Below are 24,061 nucleotides of genomic sequence, written 5' to 3' on the forward strand. Positions count from 1 at the left end.
CATTGGGTTAGTGTGCAAGCAGTCTGGTTGTGCAACTGGGTTTTGTTTCAGAGCACCTGAAGTTAGCGTGCCACAGTGTTTCACTCACGCAAAAACATTTTACTTTCAACTTATAATAGGTATACTAATGCAGTCATGATTATTTTTTACTTTGAGTGCAGTAAGAGCATGGGCTAGCTTAGCTGCACAGTACCTAATTATTTCAGACAACACAACAAAAGCTATAATTGTGCTTTTTTTAATACACACAGGAACATTAATAGGGGATACTAAGCAACACTAATGATTAAGATCTTCAAGTCGTAATTTAAACGTTAATACCCAAAAAAAAAAAAAGAAGCTGGTATTTTCAATATTATTTTTTTGACTCAGGACAGGAATATGGCAGGGTCATAAATAAGATAGAAACTATGTCTCCACACCAGTATTAGTGGATAGTCATTATATAATGAATGGGGCTGAACTATTTAAAGGACCAGTCAACACAGTAGATTTGCATAATCAACAAATGCAAGATAACAAGACAATGCAATAGCACTTAGTCTGAACTTCAAATGAGTAGTAGATTTTTTTTCTAACAATTTTTAAAGTTTTGTCTTTTTCCACTCCCTCTGTACCATGTGACAGCCATCAGCCATTCACAAATGCATACACGTACCATGTGACAGCCATCAGCCATTCACAAATGCATACACACTTAGGGCGACATGTACTAAGCTTCGAAGTGACCGTCCGTCTGTATTTCCGCGTCAAAATTCGCTCACGATCTGCTTCTCGTATGTATCAATCTGCGATCTGCTCGAAAAACCACTATTTTCATCAGCGATCGTAATTTTACTCAACTCATCGTTCAGAAGCCTTTTTCCACTTACTACATGTTCAATCGCACGAAAATTCGCTGTAATCAGAAATTATGAATGTTACAACTAATCCGCCCGCTCCAACTTTCACTGTAACTTCGCATGATTTGCTTCGCAACCATTTAGGTAGCGAATACAATAGAAAACTATAGGGGGTATCAACCTGACGCCAGGTAGAAGTACTTAAGTGAAAGGACTAGACTACTATTGTAGCATTATTGGTTTTTGGATCAGTGAATGAAGATGGAGACACTTTTACACATGTTTCTTTTCCGATTAATTCAATTACGAGGAAGAAGGGCTATACAGGCACCGGTTAACAACTTGCAAAGAAGGAGAGGTAGAAGAATCAGAGTCCCTAGAGTTTTCCTTCCACGTATGGGTTTGGAAAGCATTTCTGATCGAGAGATTATCCAGAGATTCCGTTTGGACAGAGAAGCTATTATGCAACTTTACAATGAAATAGCAGAATACCTTGAACCAATGACAGCGCGTTCACAAGCCATACCCGGACTATTAAAACTGTAGGCAGCCTTACACTTTTTTGCCACCGGTTCATTCCAAGCTGTGTCTAGCATTATAATTGGCATCAGCCAGTCTGCTTTTTCGAGGCACCTAACCAAAGTTATACATGTCAGCAGCCAGACGTTGCCGCTTGTCTGGCGATTATGACACCTAGATCGTCATGTGGGTAAAGAACTAAACCAATCAGGTCGCAGACTGCTTCTTAACTTTGCTCTTTCGTGCCGAACGAAGCTTCAAAGTTATCAATAATCCGATTGTCTTCGACACACAATAGACGCGAAATTTTACGGCTTGGTTTTTAGTACATTCATGTAACGTAGTGCCATCCGCATGGTGCGAATGCCGGCGGGTTATTTCGATACGGTCTGTGCGAAAAAATTGACGCCTTAGTAAATGGCGCCCTTATTCTTGCACATGCTCAGTAGGAGCTGGTGACACAAAAAGTTTAAATATAAAAATTCTGTGCACATTTAGATAATGGAAGTAATTGGAAAGTTGTTTAAAATGACATGCTCTATCTGAATCATGAAAGTTTAATTATGTTCCAGCACTTTTACATGGAATGTGTAACACTGCACACACCTACACTCTTCCTTCCTATCTGTAATACATAATATTACCACCTACATTATTCATATTTGCAGCTGACAGCTAAAGCTGGGAAAGGGTTTTCTTCTCTGTAAGTTGAGCATTCTCACCTTCTCAAGAGGAATTCAGTATATGACTTAGATTGTATTGAATATTATATATGGAATAGTGAAATCATATTCTTCATAGCAGCTCCATTTGAGTGACTGAATTATACTTGAACTTGGTGACAGCTTCCCCTTGTCAATGGTAGACGTGTCTGTTGCTTTCGCCTGCCGTTAGTGGGTTTCTGACCCAATATAGGTACTAGTGCTGTGCTATATACAGATTAGTTGCATCTCCTACTGCAAATAAATCAGACCTCATCCTTATTTGACACATGTAAGCCTATCCATGAATCCCATCTCCTCCTGCAATTTAAAACTTACCACAACTACCCAGAATCCAGCTCTGCAAATAACCATAACTACAGATAGCCAACCTTTCAGCTTTAAATAAGTTTGTCACTTATAGTATATTATGTATTAGCTGTTTCAATAGGAAGTAATGGCTTTTTTTTATTTACTGAGTGTTGCTAGCAGCGTGAGCCACTTAAATTTTTGGTAACTCATAACATACTACCGATATAGACAATTCTGCAAAAAAAAGTTGCACTAATAGATGGTCTTACGGGATCTAAGCTTGTGTGTTCAAAGAATTGTAAATTTGTTGTAAATTTGTACAGCTTGCTCAAGCAAAGTAAATATCATAAATCTTTCCTGATTTAAATTTAAGTACAAAACTTTACATGAACATATACAGTGAGTAGCATTTAAATGGTCAGGTCATGTACATATTGCAATAAGGAAACATAGGGCCCGATTCTCAAAAACTCGCCAGCATGAAGAAAAATCATCAGCTTATTTTATTGAGCTCTATATTTTAAAATAAGTATCTCTCCTTCACATAAAGAACATTATTGAACATCTCTTAATGTGATACACAGTTCCCAATGTAAAAAGTGCCCTTAAAATAATCCCTGAGGGGCCTTGTAAGCCTGAAAATTATAGAATCTCGCTAGACCAGAAAGTTTAAGAGAATCGGGTCCATAGTAATGCCTTTTTGTTGGGTTGATTAATGCCTTCTTTTCCTTACCTGATGCGTGTTTATTGAATGGAGATTTGTAACAATCCAATCTACATCCGGCAATGGTGAACCAGAGCCATTACAGGTAAGCACTGCATTGTCTCCTTCATGCACAACCAGATTGCTGTGGCTCACGCTGATTGCAGGAAGATCTGCACAAAGACAGCATAATATTTTTAGCTGTAATGAACATCATCATATTACTGTAGCATCTTCTGGAAAATATGATCTGCTCAGGAGTTCAGTAGTTCAGAGATGTAACACATCCCTCTGAAAATCTGATTATCAATAGATATAGCTTCATTTAATCCCCTAAAATGTTTCTTAAGTACTGCATCTACACCTATCTTAAGTCTCAAGGGACAATTTGTGATTATATTGCATTTCTCTAACAGGCACTATTTTTTATCTGTAAATCTATGCTAAGATTAAAAGAGGTGAATGAAAAATAGACATAACTGTGATCAACAGCATTATTTCTATTAAATCATGTAAAATAAATTCTTAACATCTACCCATGGAGTGACAATAAAGAAAAAGTACTCAAGAATAAAGGATCATCTTCTGGTTTTACATTTTTGCAAACAAAGAATTGGGCCTTAAACTAAGCTGATTACATTTATCACATATTCTCAAACCTATTGGCAGAAGAAGGGAGAATAAAAAACTGAGTGACAATAAGAAGTATTTATCTCGATAACACAAGCTAATCCTTTAGGAAACAAGGAGACAGAATATATTAAGATATTCAGTTCTAGAAAGCATTGTGATATAATTTAAATCACTATTATTGTAAATTTAAATTGCAAGCGTTTTTTTTTTTTAAACCCAAAATATGCGGAAGATCAAAAATATTTAACTCAAAAAATATCTATTGTGTGTATGTAATGGCAGCAATGAAATGTGTTGGTATGGGAAAAAAAAGCTGTTTAAAAGTAATTTGAAAATTTAGCAAGATGTACAGGAATAAACTGTTCACTGGCTGATAATGACACTTCCCATAGCCCTGTTGGTGGATACTGACCCACCATCACATGCATAACATATCTTAGAAATCAATAGAGCATCAGTTAATAAACTAAAACACAAAAACAACCACAATCTGTAATATATTGTAAAATACCTTTTCTTTTTACTTTTTTTATACTAGTAACATTGTCTACAATGCTGTCGATACCACTATGCCAAATTGGCTAAATCGGAGTTGAGCAGTTGTGGCACACACTCCTTTTGAAACAAAATAATATCTACATACAGGTATACCTCACTTTACAGCGCTTCACTTTACAGCGCTTCGCTAATACAGCGCTTTGAGGAGCTGAAGTTCAACCTCAAGGATTTTGAAACAGTGCTGTAAATCATTGTGAGATTGCAAGAAAAGTGACTGGAACCATTTTGTTATGCACAGTTCACTCTGTTTACAGCATTACAGTGCAATCTGTGTCTCGGTGCTATAATCTGTAACATTTTACTACAGTAATTGTCACTATTTTACAGGTACAGTATTTATTGAATACTAATTGAATACTGTGGTGTTCTAGTGTTAAACTAAACATAGCACTATTGTACCACTAACATATGTTATTTCAAGTTTTTAAATGCACTGGCAAGTGAAAAGAAAGCTAAAACTGCCTTGTTTCACTTTAAGGCAGTTTTCACTTTACATTGGAGCTCCGGTCCCTAACCCGCTGTATAAGAGGGGTATACCTGTAAATGTAAAGAAAAATAAAAAGAGACATGGACAAAATTGAACATTTTTGATTAAGATAGACCAGGCAAAATTACTCCATACTTTCATTGTTAGATTTGCCTTCTTAACTTGGTATGCTTTGTTGAAGCTTTGCTCCTATCCATGACAGCATACTGAGGTAGGATCGGGATCTTGCAAATATCTTGATCACTTTATGTATAACCAGGGGAGTAACTAGACCTCACTAAGCACCAGGGCAAATGCATTGACTGGACCCCACAGCCACATAGGAGCAAGAGGATCTGCTTCTATTTGACTTTGCTCTATCCTTCTACCTAAGTTAATCCATGACAGAGAATATGCACTTGTGCAGCCTTTTTATACAAATATGAAAACAGGTTTTTCTGTACAACAACCCTTTTACCATATTTGTAAAGATGAATCCATACACTTACTGTACATTGTGAGACCTTTTTTTGCAGGACAGGAGCACACAAAGTGTCCTGACATGATAAAGATGGAGCCCAGGCCACACCAAACTCTCCTGTAGCAACACCACTATTGATTGCAGAACAAGATCTGTGGGGCTTGGCCTCAACTGTAACTTCTGAGACACTTGTAGTTATATCCCTATTTATAACATTGTTACAAACATTGCTGCAAAAACTGCTGCCATACAAGTCCAATTTATCAAGTTGCGTATGTAGTTTTGAGGCAGATAAGGTGAAATAACTGTAAAATGAGCATGTGTAAAAGTGTAAGCATAACAAGAAGAAAACAGTGTGAAAAACCAAGCTATGCCCCTCAAAAAAGGCCAAATGTGTTTCCAGGTTCTCAAGACTGCTAAATTAGATAAATCCAAAGATTGTGTGAAAACCTGCGTTTTCTGATTAATTTGTGAAATATTTCAATACAAAGTATCTGAGTTTCTACAGGGCAAAGTTTAAAAAAAAGGGAAAAGTCCCTTTTCTATTGTTCCATTATATTAGAATTGACGCCAATATTAGAAAAAGAGAAAAATAAGTAAAACTAAATAATTGTTATATACATTTTTTCAATAAAATTACATTTAAGATAAAAAAAATCAAATGTTTATAAAAGTTGTAAATAAATTTAGAACTTTTATAAATGAATTGTGATAAAAAAATATATATAACTTAAAGGGACACTGAACCCAATTTTTTTATTTTGTGATTCAGATAGAGCAGGCAATTTTAAGCAACTTTCTAATTTACTCCTATTAGCAAATGTTCTTCGTTCTCTTGTTATCTTTATTTGAAAAGAAAGAATGTAAGTTTAAATGCCGGCCCATTTTGGTGAACAACCTGGGTTGTTCTTGCTGATTGGTGGATAAATTTATCCACCAATAAACAAGTGCTGTCCAAGGTTCTGGACTTTCTTTTTCAAATAAAGATAGCAAGAGAACGTAGAAATATTGATAATAGGAGTAAATTAGAAAGTTGCTTAAAATGTCATGCTCTATCTGAATCATGAAATAAAAAAATTGGGTTCAGTGTCCCTTTAAAGCTACAATGTTTTAGAGAGGTTGGAATAAACTTTACTTCTCTGGTTCCAGTGATCTTCTAAATGGCTATGTTTGAACTATAGTTTTCTACATGCGTATAGCTAAATTCTCTTATCATATACGGTCTCCTTACCACATTGTGAGATGTTCATTTCCTGAAGTTTAATGACATTGCCCTCCATGTTCATGCAATAAAGTGCCTGGTTTCTCAAGTTTGCTTCATTTCTTGCCTGGCCAAGCTGAATCCAACGGATATCGCAGCTGCAATTAAAATGGTTCCTTTCTATTCTCCTAAAGATGAGAGAAAAATAAGGGGAAATAAGTGTAAATGACATACTTTCTGTTTGACCATATTTTTGAAATCTTGAATATTTTACTCTGCAAATACAAGCTGTTATTAGTAGCGTTTGTTCCTATGTTTGCTTAAACAAGTTAAATTGAGTTTGCAATCATACATCTCTGATGAAGCTTGGACTACCTGCATGAAATACATAAAACATATAACATCATTTTGTGACACGCTATGTTTTACTGCTTCATAATAAAAATATTGTTATTGCAAAAGAAACGCTATTTTCATAGCAACCACACAATACCCTGTTCATGCAATACCCACACTTAAAGGGACATTATACACTCATTTTTTTCTTTGCATAAATGTTTTGTAGATGATCTATTTATATAGCCCATAAAGTTTTGTTTTTTTTTAAATAAATGTATAGTTTTGCTTATTTTTAAATATCATTGCTCTGATTTTCAGACTCCTAACCAAGCCCCAAAGTTTTATGTGAATACCGTCAGCTACCTTCTCCAGCTTGCTCCTGTTTGTGTAAAGGGTCTTTTCATATGCAAAAGAAGGGGGAGCGTCTTATTTCCCACTTGCAGTGGGGTTTCCAGTTACCTTTTCAACAGAGCTAAACTGACAGCTTCTAAGTAAGTTTTTAAACAGTTTTATACTGGATTTTTATATCAGTATCTGTGCATCTTATTCTTTATAGTAGTGTCTATTACATGCAGTTATATGAAAATGAGTGTATACTGTCCCTTTAAAGGAACACTACAGTAAAAAAAACATCATCTAATTTGTTAGCAAATTCCATTTTAGCATTAGTTAAAGTACCACTGGTGCCAAGCTAACAAGGTCAGCAATCAGTAGCACTGGCAGATGTTGAACAACCCATGTGAGTGACTGCCATTATTGATTAAGCAATATAATTTTTGCATTATAGTGGCCTTTTTTGCATTAAAGTGCCATAATAGCAAGACTGTGATATAATCAGAAAAATGAAATTACTATATTGGTGTACATATTTACATTTGTTCAATATAAATATATATTTCATGCCCATGTAATAGATTTGTATCTACTGTAGGGACACAGTACATTATTTTTGGAATCCTACGAAAACTTAAGTCAGATACTTGAAACTGCAGAAACATAATTTTCTAGGAAGACATAGGCCCACATTTATGAAAATATATGTGGACAAAGTTCTCATTGGAAGAACATGTCCGTATGCATTCGTTGCCTCTGGATCAGAATCTGCTACTGGAATTTAAAGGGTCATTAAACACTTTGAGATGATTATATAAAATAATAAATCGTATATATGTAAATAAAATTCTACAATATACTTTCATTATTTATTTTGTCCCTTTTTCCTGTAATTCCATTCTGAAATTGTGAGCTTTTCAGTGTCTGTTAGAAATGAAAGTGCAGAACACACACAGCCATTGGCTGCACACTCTAGTGACCTATTTATAACTGTCCCTAATTGGCCACAGCAGAGAAGGTAACCTAAGTTACAACATGGCAGCTGCCATTGTTTTATAGAGTCTAAAATTTTACACTTATTTTGTCAATATTTAAACAGATAATGAAACTTAAAAAATATATCTGCATGTTTATTCTCAGACTAATCTTTTCTTTGAATGTATCAGTCTATCTAGCATTTATTTCATTTTTAACGTCCCTTTAATATTGCACATGCAATGGAGTGTGCAACCCTGCTCACATGCAACATTGCACATCAGTAGGGCTTGTTAGTCGTCCCGGACAAACAAGTCTGGCTTCTTAACTTTTGGTTGCAGGCGCACATGAGTAAGCTGCACTGAAACAGCCCATGAACCTACATAGGCAGCTTCATAAATGACAGCCATAGGGGCATATTTATCAAGCTCCGTATGGAGCTTGATGCCCCATGTTTCTGGCGAGCCTGCAGGCTCGTCAGAAACAACAGTTATGAAGCAGCGGTCACAAAGACCTCTGCTCCATAACCTGTCCGCCTGCTCTGAGCCGGAAATCAACCCGATCGAGTATGATCGGGTTGATTGACACCCTCCTGCTGGTTGCCGATTGGCCGTGAGTCTGCAGGGGGCGGCATTGCACCAGCAGCTCTTGTGAGCTGCTGGTGCAATGCTGAATATGGCAAGCGTATTGCTCGCCGTATTCAGCAAGGTCTGTCGGACCTGATCCGCACTGTCGGATCAGGTCCGACAGACCTTGATAACTTGGGGCCATTATATTTACTCCTATAACCTATACAATCTCAGTATTTTACTTGCTGCCCACACAATATCAGACCCATGTTGCTTTGTGTTAAAAATCATACAAGTACACATATTAAAATAAAGGTATGCAAAAAATGAATTTTTTGTTCTTTATTTATGTATCTATCTATCTATCTATCTATCTATCTATCTCTCTCTCTTTCTCTCTCTCTCTCTCTCTCTCTCTCTCTCTATATATATATATATATATATATATATATATATATATATATATATATATATATATATATATATATATATAGTAAATTAAAGCGTTCATGCAATAAATATTTTTTAGTAACTGCATTACAATGTTCAATAGTAGTGCTACACTACCTTAAATAATCCATTTAACATCCTGATGTCATTAGTAAACCTGTTGGCTACAGGAACAGTAAGATATTGCAAAAGCCATTAATAGAATGGTGTACATTTTAGGAAGCAATAAAGCCCAGGGCTGAATTGTTGTACAGCTGCATGATCTTCATATGATGACGATATGCCCAAAGGGGTTGTGGAATAGCTCTAATTTATGTGTCTTATCAGTAATAACGCTACATGGCTGAGGAAAAAGGTTTTAACTCTGAACTACTGTAAGCAATAAAATGGATAAAATACTTTCTTACATTTCTGTTGATAATTAATGAAGACTGCATTAATAATAAAAGACCATTGTGCTTAAGGGCTAAATTTACTAACAACTTGCATTAGTGCCAATGATGTAACTTGTCTTAATCGAAAGACACATGGGAGAACTGAACACAAATTAACTTCTGCCATTTACTGGATCCATTTAACACCACAAACCTGATGCATTTTTTGTAGTATAGATTATTTATACATTTACTTGATTATTTATTAATGTAGTGCCTTAGGTACCTATTTTAGGCAATGTTTAAGGGAAAAGATGCATTTATTAGTAATTGTGTTTGCCTTAGTAAAATTCTGTACATCTATTTAAAGGGACAGTCTATTGTTAAAAAAGATAGATAATGCCTTTACTACCCATTCCCCAACTTTGCATAATCAACATTGTTATATTAATATACTACATAATCTCTAAACCTCAAAATCTCTGCCTGTTTCTAAGCCCCTGCAGGCCGCCTCTCATGTCAGTGCCTTTTTTTAGCTTTTCACAGCTAGTTCATGTGAACCATATAGATAAGATTGTGCTCACTCCCATGGAATTATTTATGAACCAGCACTAATTGGCTTACATGCAAGTCTGTAAATAGCTCTAAGATAAGGGAGCAGTGTGCAGCGGCGTAGATACAATGTAATCATAGAGGTAAAAGGTATATTAATATAACAGTGTTTGTTATGCAAAACTGGGGACTGGGTAATAAAGGGATTAACTCTCTTTTTAAACATTATTTGTTTTAATTTTTTTCTGATTTTTTTGTAAAATATATATCTATACCTATATATCTATATGAATATATACAGGTATAAATATATACAGATATATGTTGAAAAAAATATAAAAAAATACATTTCAAGAACATTTTCCTCTATGTGAATAACATTGGAATGTAAAATATTACAGTACATACACAGTAAAATGCATTATTAAATATTAAATATGATAAAAAAATATTTGTATTATTTTCAGGTATTTGAGGGGAAAGGGCTCCAAAACTTAAAGGGAAACTGTACTCAAAAATTTTCTTTCGTGATTCACATAGAGCATGCATTTTTAAGCAACTTTCTAATTTACTCCTATTATCAAATTTTCTTCATTCTCTTGGTATGTTTATTTGAAAAGCAAGAATGTAAGTTTAGATGCCGGCCCATTTTTGGTGAACAACCTGGGTTGTCCTTGCTGATTGGTCAGCACCAATAAACAAGTGCTGTCCATGGTGCTGAAGCAAACATTTGCTGGCTCCTTAACTGAGATGCCTTCTTTTTCAAATAAAGATAGCAAGAGAACAAATTAAAATTGATAATAGAAGTAAATTAGAAAGTTGCTTAAAATTGCATGCTCTATCTGAATCATGAAAGAAAAAATTTGGGTTCAGTGTCCCTTTAATCTTTTATATATATTTGGCTGCTGCTGTTTGTACTTGGTTACAGGCTTGTAACCAAATGTTCATGCTTTTACATGCAAAGGATTTTAATATATTTTTTCATAATAAAGTTGTGATCATTTTTAAAAGTTTTTTTTTTTTTCCCTTTGGTCCGGAAATGCGGATTAGCAGTGTGTGTATGTATATATATATATATATATATATATATATATATATATATATATATACAGTGTATATATATATGTAGAAATATTGAATATTGAAAAATAAAAAGAAAATTTTCTTCTATGTGAAGAACACTGGAATTTAAAATATTCATAAATACCTTGGGGTTTAGCTCTGCATGTGTAATGTGTTGTTGGGTTAGCGTGTATTTTTTTAAAGTTAGTTCCACTGAAGTCTATGGGGAGAAGAAGTTAGCCCGGTCACAATATTCAAAGTCCTGAAGTTAGTGTTGGGTTTGCTTATGTGCAAACATTTTACTTTCAACTTGTAACCCACACATGTTAAAAGTTTACTTCCAGTGATAGCAAAATAGCTAAATAGTGCACCACTTGTAATCTGGCTTTCAGTAGGTATCCAACATTTTTTTGCTACACTTTGAGGACCTGTTCTCTAAAGCTCTCTGCCTGTTCAAATTTTCTAAGACATCTGAGCAGTACTGAGAGATCCCTCTAAAAAATTAAAAAGGCAAATTTTAACTTGAAAGCTGTTTATCTAACTAATAAGTATTTACAGTATCTAGTATGTACCATGGGTACTTATGGCAAAAATAGCAAGGTCACAGATCATTAAGTGCAGATATAACCTTCATTTTATATGGTTACAAAAAGGAATCTATATTAATTTCTAAAATGGAACATACAACATAGTATTGACTAAAATTAAAGGCCTCTAGTTATCAAGCCGTCAATCGCAAATACGCTGGAATTCCGCAGCGTATTTGTGGCGAGGCTGATTCGCCTTAGTTATCAACCCCTACTGCCCGGCAAAAGTAGAATATAGTGACGTAAGCTTCGATCCGCCGGACTCAGTCCGACACAGATCGATGCTTACGTCACTACAGATGTTCCGAATGCAAGTTCAGCACAATCTGATTACTTTTGGTAGTTATTAAACTACTAGCAGGTACGCTCGCCACTATTCCGGGCCAGCATACCTGGATTTCAATCCGCCGCCTCCAGGATCAGCCAATCGGGAGTGGCGGTTTAGGGGTAATAACTTTATTTAGGTGCTGGGGGGCTCCGGGAGCGGCGGTTTAGGGGGTAAAACAGTGTAGTTTAGTGTGGGTGCTTAGTGACAGGCTATCAACAAAGCTGCGAAGAAGCCGATGAGCAGCGAGATCGATGACTGTCAGTTAACAACAGTCCGCTGCTCATCGCTCCGTACTTGGTGCGTGGCTTCTTGACAGTTTTTTGATAACTTTGGAGAGTGTATTCGGGTCCACAGCGGCTATGGTAAGCGAGCTTAGGCGAGCGTATTGGGCCGGTGAATGCAGGTAAGTAGACGGCTTCATAACTAGAGGCCAAAGTGTGCTAATCTGATCACAGAATTTAAATAGGGATATAAATAAATAATATGCTTTAATATACTCAGTAGACAATTTACAGTGCATGCACTTCTATATCTCTGTTGCTTTTGACCACTCCTTGCACTGTAAATACTCTACTCCCTGGGCCTGTATAACATGATTTACTACATGGATGTCAGTCAGAACATCTCACCGCATATAGATGAATCTTTATATTTTCATACAATAAACCTCCAGAAATCTGTGCAGTTTGAAAACATGTATGTACAAACATCACCACTGAAGAAACAAATGCCATACTATATTTTAGGTATCAAAGAGGCAGTATTACATAAATTAATTAACTCCACAGAAAATAAAATAAATGTATGCAGGATCCTAATTATATCAGCTCCTTTTGAGCTCTATCCCTAGACAGGTAAGCCCAGAAACTTATTCCTAACCCTACCTATTGGATTTAGAATATTGTCAACAAATATCTACCATCACTTCTGTTACAATTTGAATACCATCCCTCAAACCTATACTTAAAGTGATATGAAACCCCACAAATGTATTTTGTGGCTCAGACAGAGCGTACAATTTTAAAAAAATTCCAATATACTTCTATTATCAAATTTGTTTTGTTCCCATGATATTCCTTGTTGAAGAGATAACTAGGTAGGCATCTAAAACACTAAATGGCAGGAAATAGTGCTGCCCTCTAGTGTTCTTGCAAATGTAAGATTCTTGCAAAACTGATACCATATAGTGTTCCAAAAATTGGCTGGAACCTAAGCTAAAAAGATAGCAAAGAAACAAAGATAATTGATAAAATAAGTAAATTATAAAGTTGTTTAAAATTAAATGCTTTATCTGAATCATGAAAGAACAATTAGTGGTTTCATATCCCTTTAAGTGACTTCTTAACAAATATTATTTTGTTTCCTCTACCCTGTTCTTTAGGGTACCTCTAGGTTCAATCCTAGATTACTTGGTCTTCAGGTATGCTATAATAATCTTTAGATGTACTTGTCATCTTTAATATTTCCTGCTAAATCATTAAATATACTGCATCTCCAATATCTCATCCTGTGTTACTTTTTAACAATAAAAAACAGAGTTTTTATTATATCCATCTTCATACACAACATCAATGCTAAGTATGTCCTTCATTGTTAATAACTTCAGTATCACAGCAGGTTACTATATTCACTTTCTTGTACTTATACCTGATGGTTTCAGAAAGGAAAGTTAGTTCATAAAACGGATTGAAATGAGAGATGATAGAATTATAAATGATGTAAGGACATTCAAGAATGATATGCATAAGGCTGCCCTGAAAATGAAAAAAATATTTTACTTGGGAGGCAAATATGGGCAGGTTCCATGATACTTCTGGTTCTAATTTACCATGATGGTATATGTTTCATTAACATCTCATATTCACTTAGAAATGTTGGCAGCTTTAATGTGCAGAAAGCCTTTAAAATGTGTTCATTTCTTACAAAGACTACAACTAAGTTTCTGATCCCCTCACTTACATAATGTTGTAAATTGGCTACTGCAACAAAATGCTAGCTGCAGACATTTTATTCTGACTCAGCTGTCTCACTCATCATTCAACCTTACACTGAGTTAATAGATTCCAGAATAAAACTGAAACACTAACTGTTAAAGCCTTTCATCTCATGTAGTTTAAACTTCCCTCAAAATAATCCTCAAACCAGTCCCTCAACAACAACATATATGTCCTAAGCCTCCCAGTTAACATTATAATGTATTGTCATCAGGCCTACTTTGAAACAATGTACTTACTATCATGTCCTATCTCTTACAGCACCATATCAGACTCTCCACTGGTTTTCAAATGTAAGTGCTTTCTAGAATAAAGACAAAATGTTGCTCTCCAAAGTCTAACATTCTTATCTCTGAGGGCAGCATGTCTTATAGCCTGTCAACTCCAAGATTCTCTCTGATGGATTCTATCTTAAAGTGTTACTGACATCTATCAAGCAATTCTTTTATCTTTTGTCTTCACCAATCTCCACCAATCACCCTTTAGATTCCTCAATGTGATTGACATTCATTGAGTAATCTTCTTATCTTTTGTCTTCACCAATTCGATCTCACAAAAGCATACTCTTGAGATCACTGTGCATCAATGTATATATTTATGTTATGTTTATAAATGTATTTATTGTTCTTTATGCACCTGTAGAATATGTTAATTCATTTAAAAAAGTTAGAAAAAATATAATTCTAGAAGAATGTTTTTATGGGAATAAAAAAAGTACCAAGTTAAAGGACCAGTAAATACAGTAGATTTGCGTAATCAACACATGAATGATAAAAAGACAATGCAATACCACTTATTTTGAACTTTAAATGAGTGGTAGATTTTTTTTCTGGCAAATTTCAAAGTTATGTCTAGTTCTACTCCTCTTATATCCTCCGGCAGTCCTCATACAATCACAAATGCATTTATGTATATTCTGTGAATTCTTGCACATTCTCAAAAGATGCTGGTGACTCAAAAAGTGTAATATATAAAAAGACTGTACACATTTTGTTAATAGAAGTAAATTGGAAAGTTGTTTAAAATTGCATGCTCTATCTGAATCATGAAAGTTTAATTTTGACTTGAGTGTCCCTTTAAATATGCAATGGTGAAATAAATTCAGTCTTTTAAAAATATTCTACATACTTTTAAAGATTCTTTGACTTCTTATATTACATCTTTCCTTTCTGACTTTTCTTTTTTTAGCCAGTACATGTTTTTCATAACCAGTTGAAAAAGAGCTCATAATTCCCTCATTGCAGTCCAAACCAGTAATGTGAATTTGTCTCTCTTACTTGGGAAAGAGCTGGCATATGATAACTAATACTAGCAGCTTTCTCATCATGTCAGCTACAAATGTCTCTTATGTTTAAAACAGAAATAACAAACAAAATCAGACAAGCTTCAAATTGCTTTCTTGGGAACCCATAAAAGATTGAGAGGATTCTCTGTTAAAGAAAGTGATACAAAGGGGGGTAGTTATCAAGCCGTCAACCTCAAATACGCTGCGTATTCCGCAGCGTATTTGTGGCGAGGCTGATACGCCTTAGTTATCAAAGGCTCGAGACCGGCAAAAGTAGAATTTTGTGACGTCAGCTTCGATCCGCCGGACTCAGTCCGACACAGATCGATTCTTACGTCACTCCAGATGTTCCGCACACAAGTGCGGCACATTCTCACTACTTTTGCTAGCTATCAAAAAACTAGCAGGTACGATCAGCAGTTTTACGGCCCAGCGTACCTGGTTTTCAAAGCGCCAGCCTGGAGGCGGCGGATCCCATAGGAATCAATGGGAGTCTGACCATAGCGAAAGTACAAGTTCGCTGCTGACAGACATCCCATTGATTCCTATGGGAGCTGTCTACACCTAACACCCTAACATGTACCCCGAGTCTAAACACCACTAATCTGACCCCCCCTACACCGCCGCAACTAAATAAAGTTATTACCCCCTAAACCGCCGCTCCCGGAGCCCACCGCAAGCTACTCTATACATATTAACCCCTAAACCGCCGCTCCCGGAGCCCACCGCAACTATAATAAATTTATTAACCCCTATCCTGCCCCCCACTATGCCGCCGCCACTGTAATAAAATGATTAACCCCTAAACCTAACCCTAACCCTAACGCCCCCTAACTTAAATATTAATTAAATAAATCTAAATAAATTAACTCTTATTAACTAAATGAATCCTATTTAAAACTAAATACTTACCTTTAAAATAAACCCTAATATAGCTACAATATAAATAATAATTATATTCTAGCTATCTTAGGATTTTTTTTTATTTTACAGGTACCTTTCAATTTATTTTAACCATGTACAATAGCTATTAAATAGTTATTAACTATTTAATAGCTTACCTAGCTAAAATAAAGAGAAATGTACCTGTGAAATAAATCCTAACCTAAGTTACAATTACACCTAACACTACACTATACTTTAATAAATTATTCCTATTTAAAAATAAATACTTACCTGTAAAATAAACCCTAAGATAGCTACAATGTAATTAATAATTATATTATAGCTATCTTAGGATTTATATTTATTTTACAGGTAACTTTGTATTTATTTTAGCTAGTTAGAATAGTTATTAAATAGTTATTAACTATTTAATAACTACCTAGCTAAAAGAAATACAAAATTACCTGTAAAATAAATCCTAACTTAAGTTACAATTAAACCTAATACTACACTATCATTAAATTAACTAAATAAACTACCTACAAAGAACTACAATGAAATACAATTACATAAACTAACTAAAGTACAAAAAATAAAAAAAGCTAAGTTACAAAAAATAAAAAATTAAGTTACAAACATGTTAAAAATATTACAACAATTTTAAGCTACTTACACCTAATCTAAGCCCCCTAATAAAATAACAAACCCCCCCAAAATAAAAAAAATCCCTACCCTATTCTAAATTACATAAATTTCAAAGCTCTTTTACCTTACCAGCCCTTAAAAGGGCCATTTGTGGGGGCATGCCCCAAAAAGTTCAGCTCTTTTGCCTGTAAAAGAAAAATACAACCCCCCCCCCAACATTAAAACCCACCACCCACATACCCCTAATCTAACCCAAACCCCCCTTACAAAAACCTAACACTAATCCCCTGAAGATCATCCTACCTTGAGTCGTCTTCACTCAGCCGAGCCACCGATGGAACTGAAGAGGACATCCGGAGCGGAAGAAGTTAATCCTCCAAGCGGCGCTGAAGAAATCTTCCATCCGATGAAGTCATCATCCAGGCGGCGCTGAAGAAGTCTTCGATCCGGCCGATGTCATCTTCAAAGAGGCGCTGAAGAGGTCTTCTATCCGGGCGAAGTCATCTTCCAAGCCGGGTCTTCAATCTTCCTTCCGCCGACGCGGAACCACCTTCTTCACCGACGGACTACGACGAATGACGGCTCCTTTAAGGGACGTCATCCAAGATGGCGTCCCCTCAATTCCGATTGGCTGATAGGATTCTATCAGCCAATCGGAATTAAGGTAGGAAAATCTGATTGGCTGATGGAATCAGCCAATCAGATTCAAGTTCAATCCGATTGGCTGATCCAATCAGCCAATCAGATTGAGCTCGCATTCTATTGGCTGATCGGAACAGCCAATAGAATGCGAGCTCAATCTGATTGGCTGATTCCATCAGCCAATCAGATTTTCCTACCTTAATTCCGATTGGCTGATAGAATCCTATCAGCCAATCGGAATTGAGGGGACGCCATCTTGGATGACGTCCCTTAAAGGAGCCGTCATTCGTCGTAGTCCGTCGGTGAAGAAGGTGGTTCCGCGTCGGCGGAAGGAAGATTGAAGACCCGGCTTGGAAGATGACTTCGCCCGGATAGAAGACCTCTTCAGCGCCTCTTTGAAGATGACATCGGCCGGATCGAAGACTTCTTCAGCGCCGCCTGGATGATGACTTCATCGGATGGAAGATTTCTTCAGCGCCGCTTGGAGGATTAACTTCTTCCGCTCCGGATGTCCTCTTCAGTTCCATCGGTGGCTCGGCTGAGTGAAGACGACTCAAGGTAGGATGATCTTCAGGGGATTAGTGTTAGGTTTTTGTAAGGGGGGTTTGGGTTAGATTAGGGGTATGTGGGTGGTGGGTTTTAATGTTGGGGGGGGGGTTGTATTTTTCTTTTACAGGCAAAAGAGCTGAACTTTTTGGGGCATGCCCCCACAAATGGCCCTTTTAAGGGCTGGTAAGGTAAAAGAGCTTTGAAATTTATGTAATTTAGAATAGGGTAGGGATTTTTTTTATTTTGGGGGGGTTTGTTATTTTATTAGGGGGCTTAGATTAGGTGTAAGTAGCTTAAAATTGTAGTAATATTTTTAACATGTTTGTAACTTAATTTTTTATTTTTTGTAACTTAGCTTTTTTTATTTTTTGTACTTTAGTTAGTTTATGTAATTGTATTTCATTGTAGTTATTTGTAGTTAATTTATTTAATTAATGTAATGATAGTGTAGTATTAGGTTTAATTGTAACTTAAGCTAGGATTTATTTTACAGGTAATTTTGTATTTCTTTTAGCTAGGTAGTTATTAAATAGTTAATAACTATTTAATAACTATTCTAACTAGCTAAAATAAATACAAAGTTACCTGTAAAATAAATATAAATCCTAAGATAGCTATAATATAATTATTAATTATATTGTAGCTATCTTAGGGTTTATTTTACAGGTAAGTATTTATTTTTAAATAGGAATAATTTATTAAAGTATAGTGTAGTGTTAGGTGTAATTGTAACTTAGGTTAGGATTTATTTCACAGGTACATTTCTCTTTATTTTAGCTAGGTAAGCTATTAAATAGTTAATAACTATTTAATAGCTATTGTACATGGTTAAAATAAATTGAAAGGTACCTGTAAAATAAATATAAATCCTAAGATAGCTAGAATATAATTCTTATTTATATTGTAGCTATATTAGGGTTTATTTTAAAGGTAAGTATTTAGTTTTAAATAGGATTCATTTAGTTAATAAGAGTTAATTTATTTAGATTTATTTAATTAATATTTAAGTTAGGGGGGCGTTAGGGTTAGACTTAGGTTTAGGGGTTAATCATTTTATTACAGTGGCGGCGGCGTAGTGGGGGGCAGGATAGGGGTTAATAAATTTATTATAGGTTGCGGCGGGTTCATGGAGCGGCGGTTTAGGGGTTAAACTATTTATTTAGTTGCGGAGAGGTGCGGGATCAGCAGGATAGGGGTTAATAATTTTATAATAGAGGGCGACGGTGTAGGGGGGGCAGGATAGGGGTTACTAGGTATAATGTAGGTGGCAGCGGTGTCCGGGAGCGGCGGTTTAGGGGTTAATACATTTATAAGACTTGCGGCGGGGTCTAGGAGCGGCGGTTTAGGGGTTAATACATTTATAAGACTTGCGGCGGGGTCTAGGAGCGGCGGTTTAGGGGTTAGTAACTTTATTTAGTTGCGGGGGCCTCCGGGGGCGCCGGTATAGGGGGTAGAACAGTGTAGTTTAGTGTGAGTGCTTAGTGACAGGCTAGCAATAAAGCTGGGAAAAAGCCGAAGGGCAGCGAGATCGGATGAGTGATAACTGTCACAGTCCGCTGCTCATCGCCCCGCGGCTTTTTGACAGCTTTATTTGATAACTTAGGCGAACGTATTCAAGGTCCGCGGCGGCGAAGGTAGGCGAGCTTAGGCGGACGTATTGGACCGGCGAAGCCGGAAAAGTAGACGGCTTGATAAGTAGCCCCCAAAGTATCCACACAGAAATAACTGAAGAAGCAAAATACCAAGGATGGAAAGCAACAAATTACACTGGCCAACACCCCAATATAATTTAATGTAAGAATGTCACACTATAAAGGTTGCCTTCCATATTTACTGTACATCATATTCCAACTATAAAATACTATTTGGAAATTTGGGTAGAGGTCATGCAAAAAAAAAAAATAAGAAAAAAAACACATCTGATTAAATAAACGAGTAAACAAGGAATCTACATTACATTCATAACATGATAAAAAATAGCGATAAGAAATAAGTTTGCAAAACAAAAAACCCAAAACAAAAAACACCTAAAGAGTGAGATCCAGACCACATTTTAATGTACGTCATTGATTCAGGAGTACTTGTTAAATGTTAGTATAAATAGCATGTGTGATTCTTTTTTGCTAACACTTTTATGTAACCTGTTCTTTCAGCTAGTGATAAATTACTTTGAGACTTTTATTGAAATAAATAAATAAATAAAAGACACATGACAATAACTTGTTTTTTGTACTTAATTTTTTTTTTTTTTCATTTCTCTTTTTATTGCCCATTTTGGTGGATGCCATTTCTCAGGAGTGCCTGTGTCTGGTTAATTACAAGAATTTTCTTTAAACTAAGTGCTGATTGTATTATATACAGGGAGTGCAGAATTATTAGGCAAATGAGTATTTTGACCACATCATCCTCTTTATGCATGTTGTCTTACTCCAAGCTGTATAGGCTCGAAAGCCTACTACCAATTAAGCATATTAGGTGATGTGCATCTCTGTAATGAGAAGGGGTGTGGTCTAATGACATCAACACCCTATATCAGGTGTGCATAATTATTAGGCAACTTCCTTTCCTTTGGCAAAATGGGTCAAAAGAAGGACTTGACAGGCTCAGAAAAGTCAAAAATAGTGAGATATCTTGCAGAGGGATGCAGCACTCTTAAAATTGCAAAGCTTCTGAAGCGTGATCATCGAACAATCAAGCGTTTCATTCAAAATAGTCAACAGGGTCGCAAGAAGCGTGTGGAAAAACCAAGGCGCAAAATAACTGCCCATGAACTGAGAAAAGTCAAGCGTGCAGCTGCCAAGATGCCACTTGCCACGAGTTTGGCCATATTTCAGAGCTGCAACATCACTGGAGTGCCCAAAAGCACAAGGTGTGCAATACTCAGAGACATGGCCAAGGTAAGAAAGGCTGAAAGACGACCACCACTGAACAAGACACACAAGCTGAAACGTCAAGACTGGGCCAAGAAATATCTCAAGACTGATTTTTCTAAGGTTTTATGGACTGATGAAATGAGAGTGAGTCTTGATGGGCCAGATGGATAGGCCCATGGCTGGATTGGTAAAGGGCAGAGAGCTCCAGTCCGACTCAGACGCCAGCAAGGTGGAGGTGGAGTACTGGTTTGGGCTGGTATCATCAAAGATGAGCTTGTGGGGCCTTTTCGGGTTGAGGATGGAGTCAAGCTCAACTCCCAGTCCTACTGCCAGTTTCTGGAAGACACCTTCTTCAAGCAGTGGTACAGGAAGAAGTCTGCATCCTTCAAGAAAAACATGATTTTCATGCAGGACAATGCTCCATCACACACGTCCAAGTACTCCACAGCGTGGCTGGCAAGAAAGGGTATAAAAGAAGAAAATCTAATGACATGGCCTCCTTGTTCACCTGATCTGAACCCCATTGAGAACCTGTGGTCCATTATCAAATGTGAGATTTACAAGGAGGGAAAACAGTACACCTCTCTGAACAGTGTCTGGGAGGCTGTGGTTGCTGCTGCACGCAATGTTGAGGGTGAACAGATCAAAACACTGACAGAATCCATGGATGGCAGACTTTTGAGTGTCCTTGCAAAGAAAGGTGGCTATATTGATCACTGATTTGTTTTTGTTTTGTTTTTGAATGTCAGAAATGTATATTTGTGAATGTTGAGATGTTATATTGGTTTCACTGGTAAAAATATATAATTGAAATGGGTATATATTTGTTTTTTGTTAAGTTGCCTAATAATTATGCACAGTAATAGTCACCTGCACACACAGATATCCCCCTAAAATAGCTATAACTAAAAACAAACTAAAAACTACTTCCAAAACTATTCAGCTTTGATATTAATGAGTTTTTTGGGTTCATTGAGAACATGGTTGTTCAATAATAAAATTAATCCTCAAAAATACAACTTGCCTAATAATTCTGCACTCCCTGTATTGAGTGTTGTAAACATGGTAGCTTAGTTCACTCAGTTGTTGTATTTGTGAAACTATAGGCTAAGAAGTGCTTGTGTGATGGCACTTATGACAATAGTGTGTTTACTAGATACACACAAATAGACTGTAAAGTAAGTGGGGTCATCAAATATTAAACTGGCCTTCTCTTCTCATTACTCATTGGGGCCCATTTAACAAGCTCCATATGGAGCTTGTGGGCCCGTGTTTCTGGCGAGTCTTTGGACTCGCCAGAAACACAAGTTATGGAGCTGCCGTCTAAAGACCGCTGCTCCATAACCCTGTCTGCCTGCTCTGAGCAGGCAGACAGGAATCGACAGAAATCAACCCGATCGGGTACGATCGGGTTGATTGACAACCCCTGCTGGCGACCGATTGGCGGCGAGTCTGCAGGGGACGGCGTTGCACCAGCAGCTCTTGTGAGCTGCTGGTGCAATGCTGAATATGGAGAGCGTATTGCTCTCCACATTCAGCGAGGTCTTGCGGAAGTGTCGGATCTTGCACAGTGTCGGATCAGGTCCGCAAGACCTTTCTTAAATAGGGGCCATTGCCTCTAAGTATTTAGTTTCAATTCAGTTGGGAAAAAGTCATTGAAACCAACCAGTCAACAGGAGAAAGATGACTGTGAAACTACCATATGTATGAAGAGATAAGTGACTTGTAATTCTAAGGTGCCACATGTAGTTCTTTTTTTACAGCTTTACTTAAAAGTCCTATACAATAAACATATACTTGTAAAATATTAAATTAACATTTTACAATTGAAATGTAAAAACTAGATAATGAATTTAGTAGTTGTAAAATACTGAACTATCACTATTTTTCCATTATATTTATTTTGGTGTGTGTGGGGGGGGGGGGGGAGTCACTCTTTTTTTGTGGGAGCAGATGTGTTTGCCTCTTAAAAAAGGTTAAATAAAAGGTTAAATAACATTGATTAGAAAATAAATAATATTTTTTTTTTGGTAAGATATACATGAGCAATTCTAAAAAATAATGTACAAAGCATTTGTCTAAGCAATGCTTCAACATCTTGTCTGCCAGAGACAGTTGTAATGTTGTAACCATGGGCATCCGGGGGGGGGGGGCAGTTTCCCACCCCTCAAATCAGACTCAATGCTTTGGAAGGATAAACAGAAGGACACTTTAGATTCAGTAGGTGCACTATAATGCAGATTTATTTTTATTTAATTCTGCTTCAATAAATATTTCTTCTTCCTGCTTAAGTTTGACGTTACGGAGGAGCAGAACATAACAGCTGTAAGCCTTACAAACACACAGCACAGCCAGCCTAACAGCACATATTTAGTAAATAGGAACTGGTAGGAAATATGCAGCAGGACTAGGCTGAGCTCTGACACTCCTTTCCCACTCATGCTGCTTCTGTTTGATTAGTTCCTGTCAGATGGAGAAATGTCTAGGTGAGCACTGAGCTGTAATTACTGAAGCAGACAGATTGGGACAGGTACCTACATTTTATCAATGTTTGTAAATGATTTTTTTTTTATTTTAATATGAATTATTGGTTGCTGGATCCCTTATAACTTGATATGTAGAGTACAATACATAATGTACTATAAAAACTGCACATATTTTCCTAGGTAAGACATAGGGCCCCATGTATTAAATGGGGTGCGGACAAGCGTCTCAACTTGAGGAGCTGCCTGCATGCCTTCACACATACGGGCAGCGGATCTGTTCAGCCGCTGGCCCTTATGCATCATTACACAATCTGATGAGTGTGTAATGTCTGCTCCTTCACTTGACCAACCAATTGCGCAAGAGAATAGACTGTCAATCACTGAGAGCAAGCAAGCTCGCTGTGATTTCTCTTCACCACCTTAGAGGTGGTGTAGAGTGTAAGAAGCAGCAGTCTAAGTACCACTGCTTCCTACATTGCTGGAAGAAGGCTTGCATGTGCGAACCTGCCCCGCAAGGGCTCAGGAGCAGCTTACGCTGATTTGTACATGGAGTGCATAGTTTTACAGTGAGTAAGAAACAAACCTGTCAATAAGCACTAAAGAAAGAATGCAACAGCACAATAAGCCATCAGCATCGTATTTCTTACTACCAATATAGATAGAGGTAATTTATGCCAAATTAAGGGAAATAATCTATGAGGAAATGAGGAGGATGGA

The 24,061-nt window shown here is 36.6% G+C and overlaps 1 protein-coding gene across 6 annotated transcripts in view; it reads right to left on the bottom strand.

The window, feature by feature from the left end:
• NTRK3 (neurotrophic receptor tyrosine kinase 3) overlaps window positions 1–24,061 on the bottom strand; it is an 809,743-nt gene that overhangs the window by 458,272 nt on the left and 327,410 nt on the right. For all 6 annotated transcript variants that reach the window (XM_053717653.1, XM_053717652.1, XM_053717649.1 and 3 more), the window contains exons 5-6: window positions 6,447–6,604; window positions 3,108–3,250 (exon numbers count right to left, since the gene is read on the bottom strand). In XM_053717653.1, coding sequence (XP_053573628.1) covers window positions 3,108–3,250; window positions 6,447–6,604 — 301 coding nt within the window. The remainder of the gene's footprint in view (window positions 1–3,107; window positions 3,251–6,446; window positions 6,605–24,061) is intronic.

Source organism: Bombina bombina, chromosome 6, assembly GCF_027579735.1.
Source record: "Bombina bombina isolate aBomBom1 chromosome 6, aBomBom1.pri, whole genome shotgun sequence".
Taxonomy (NCBI): Eukaryota; Metazoa; Chordata; class Amphibia; order Anura; family Bombinatoridae; genus Bombina; species Bombina bombina.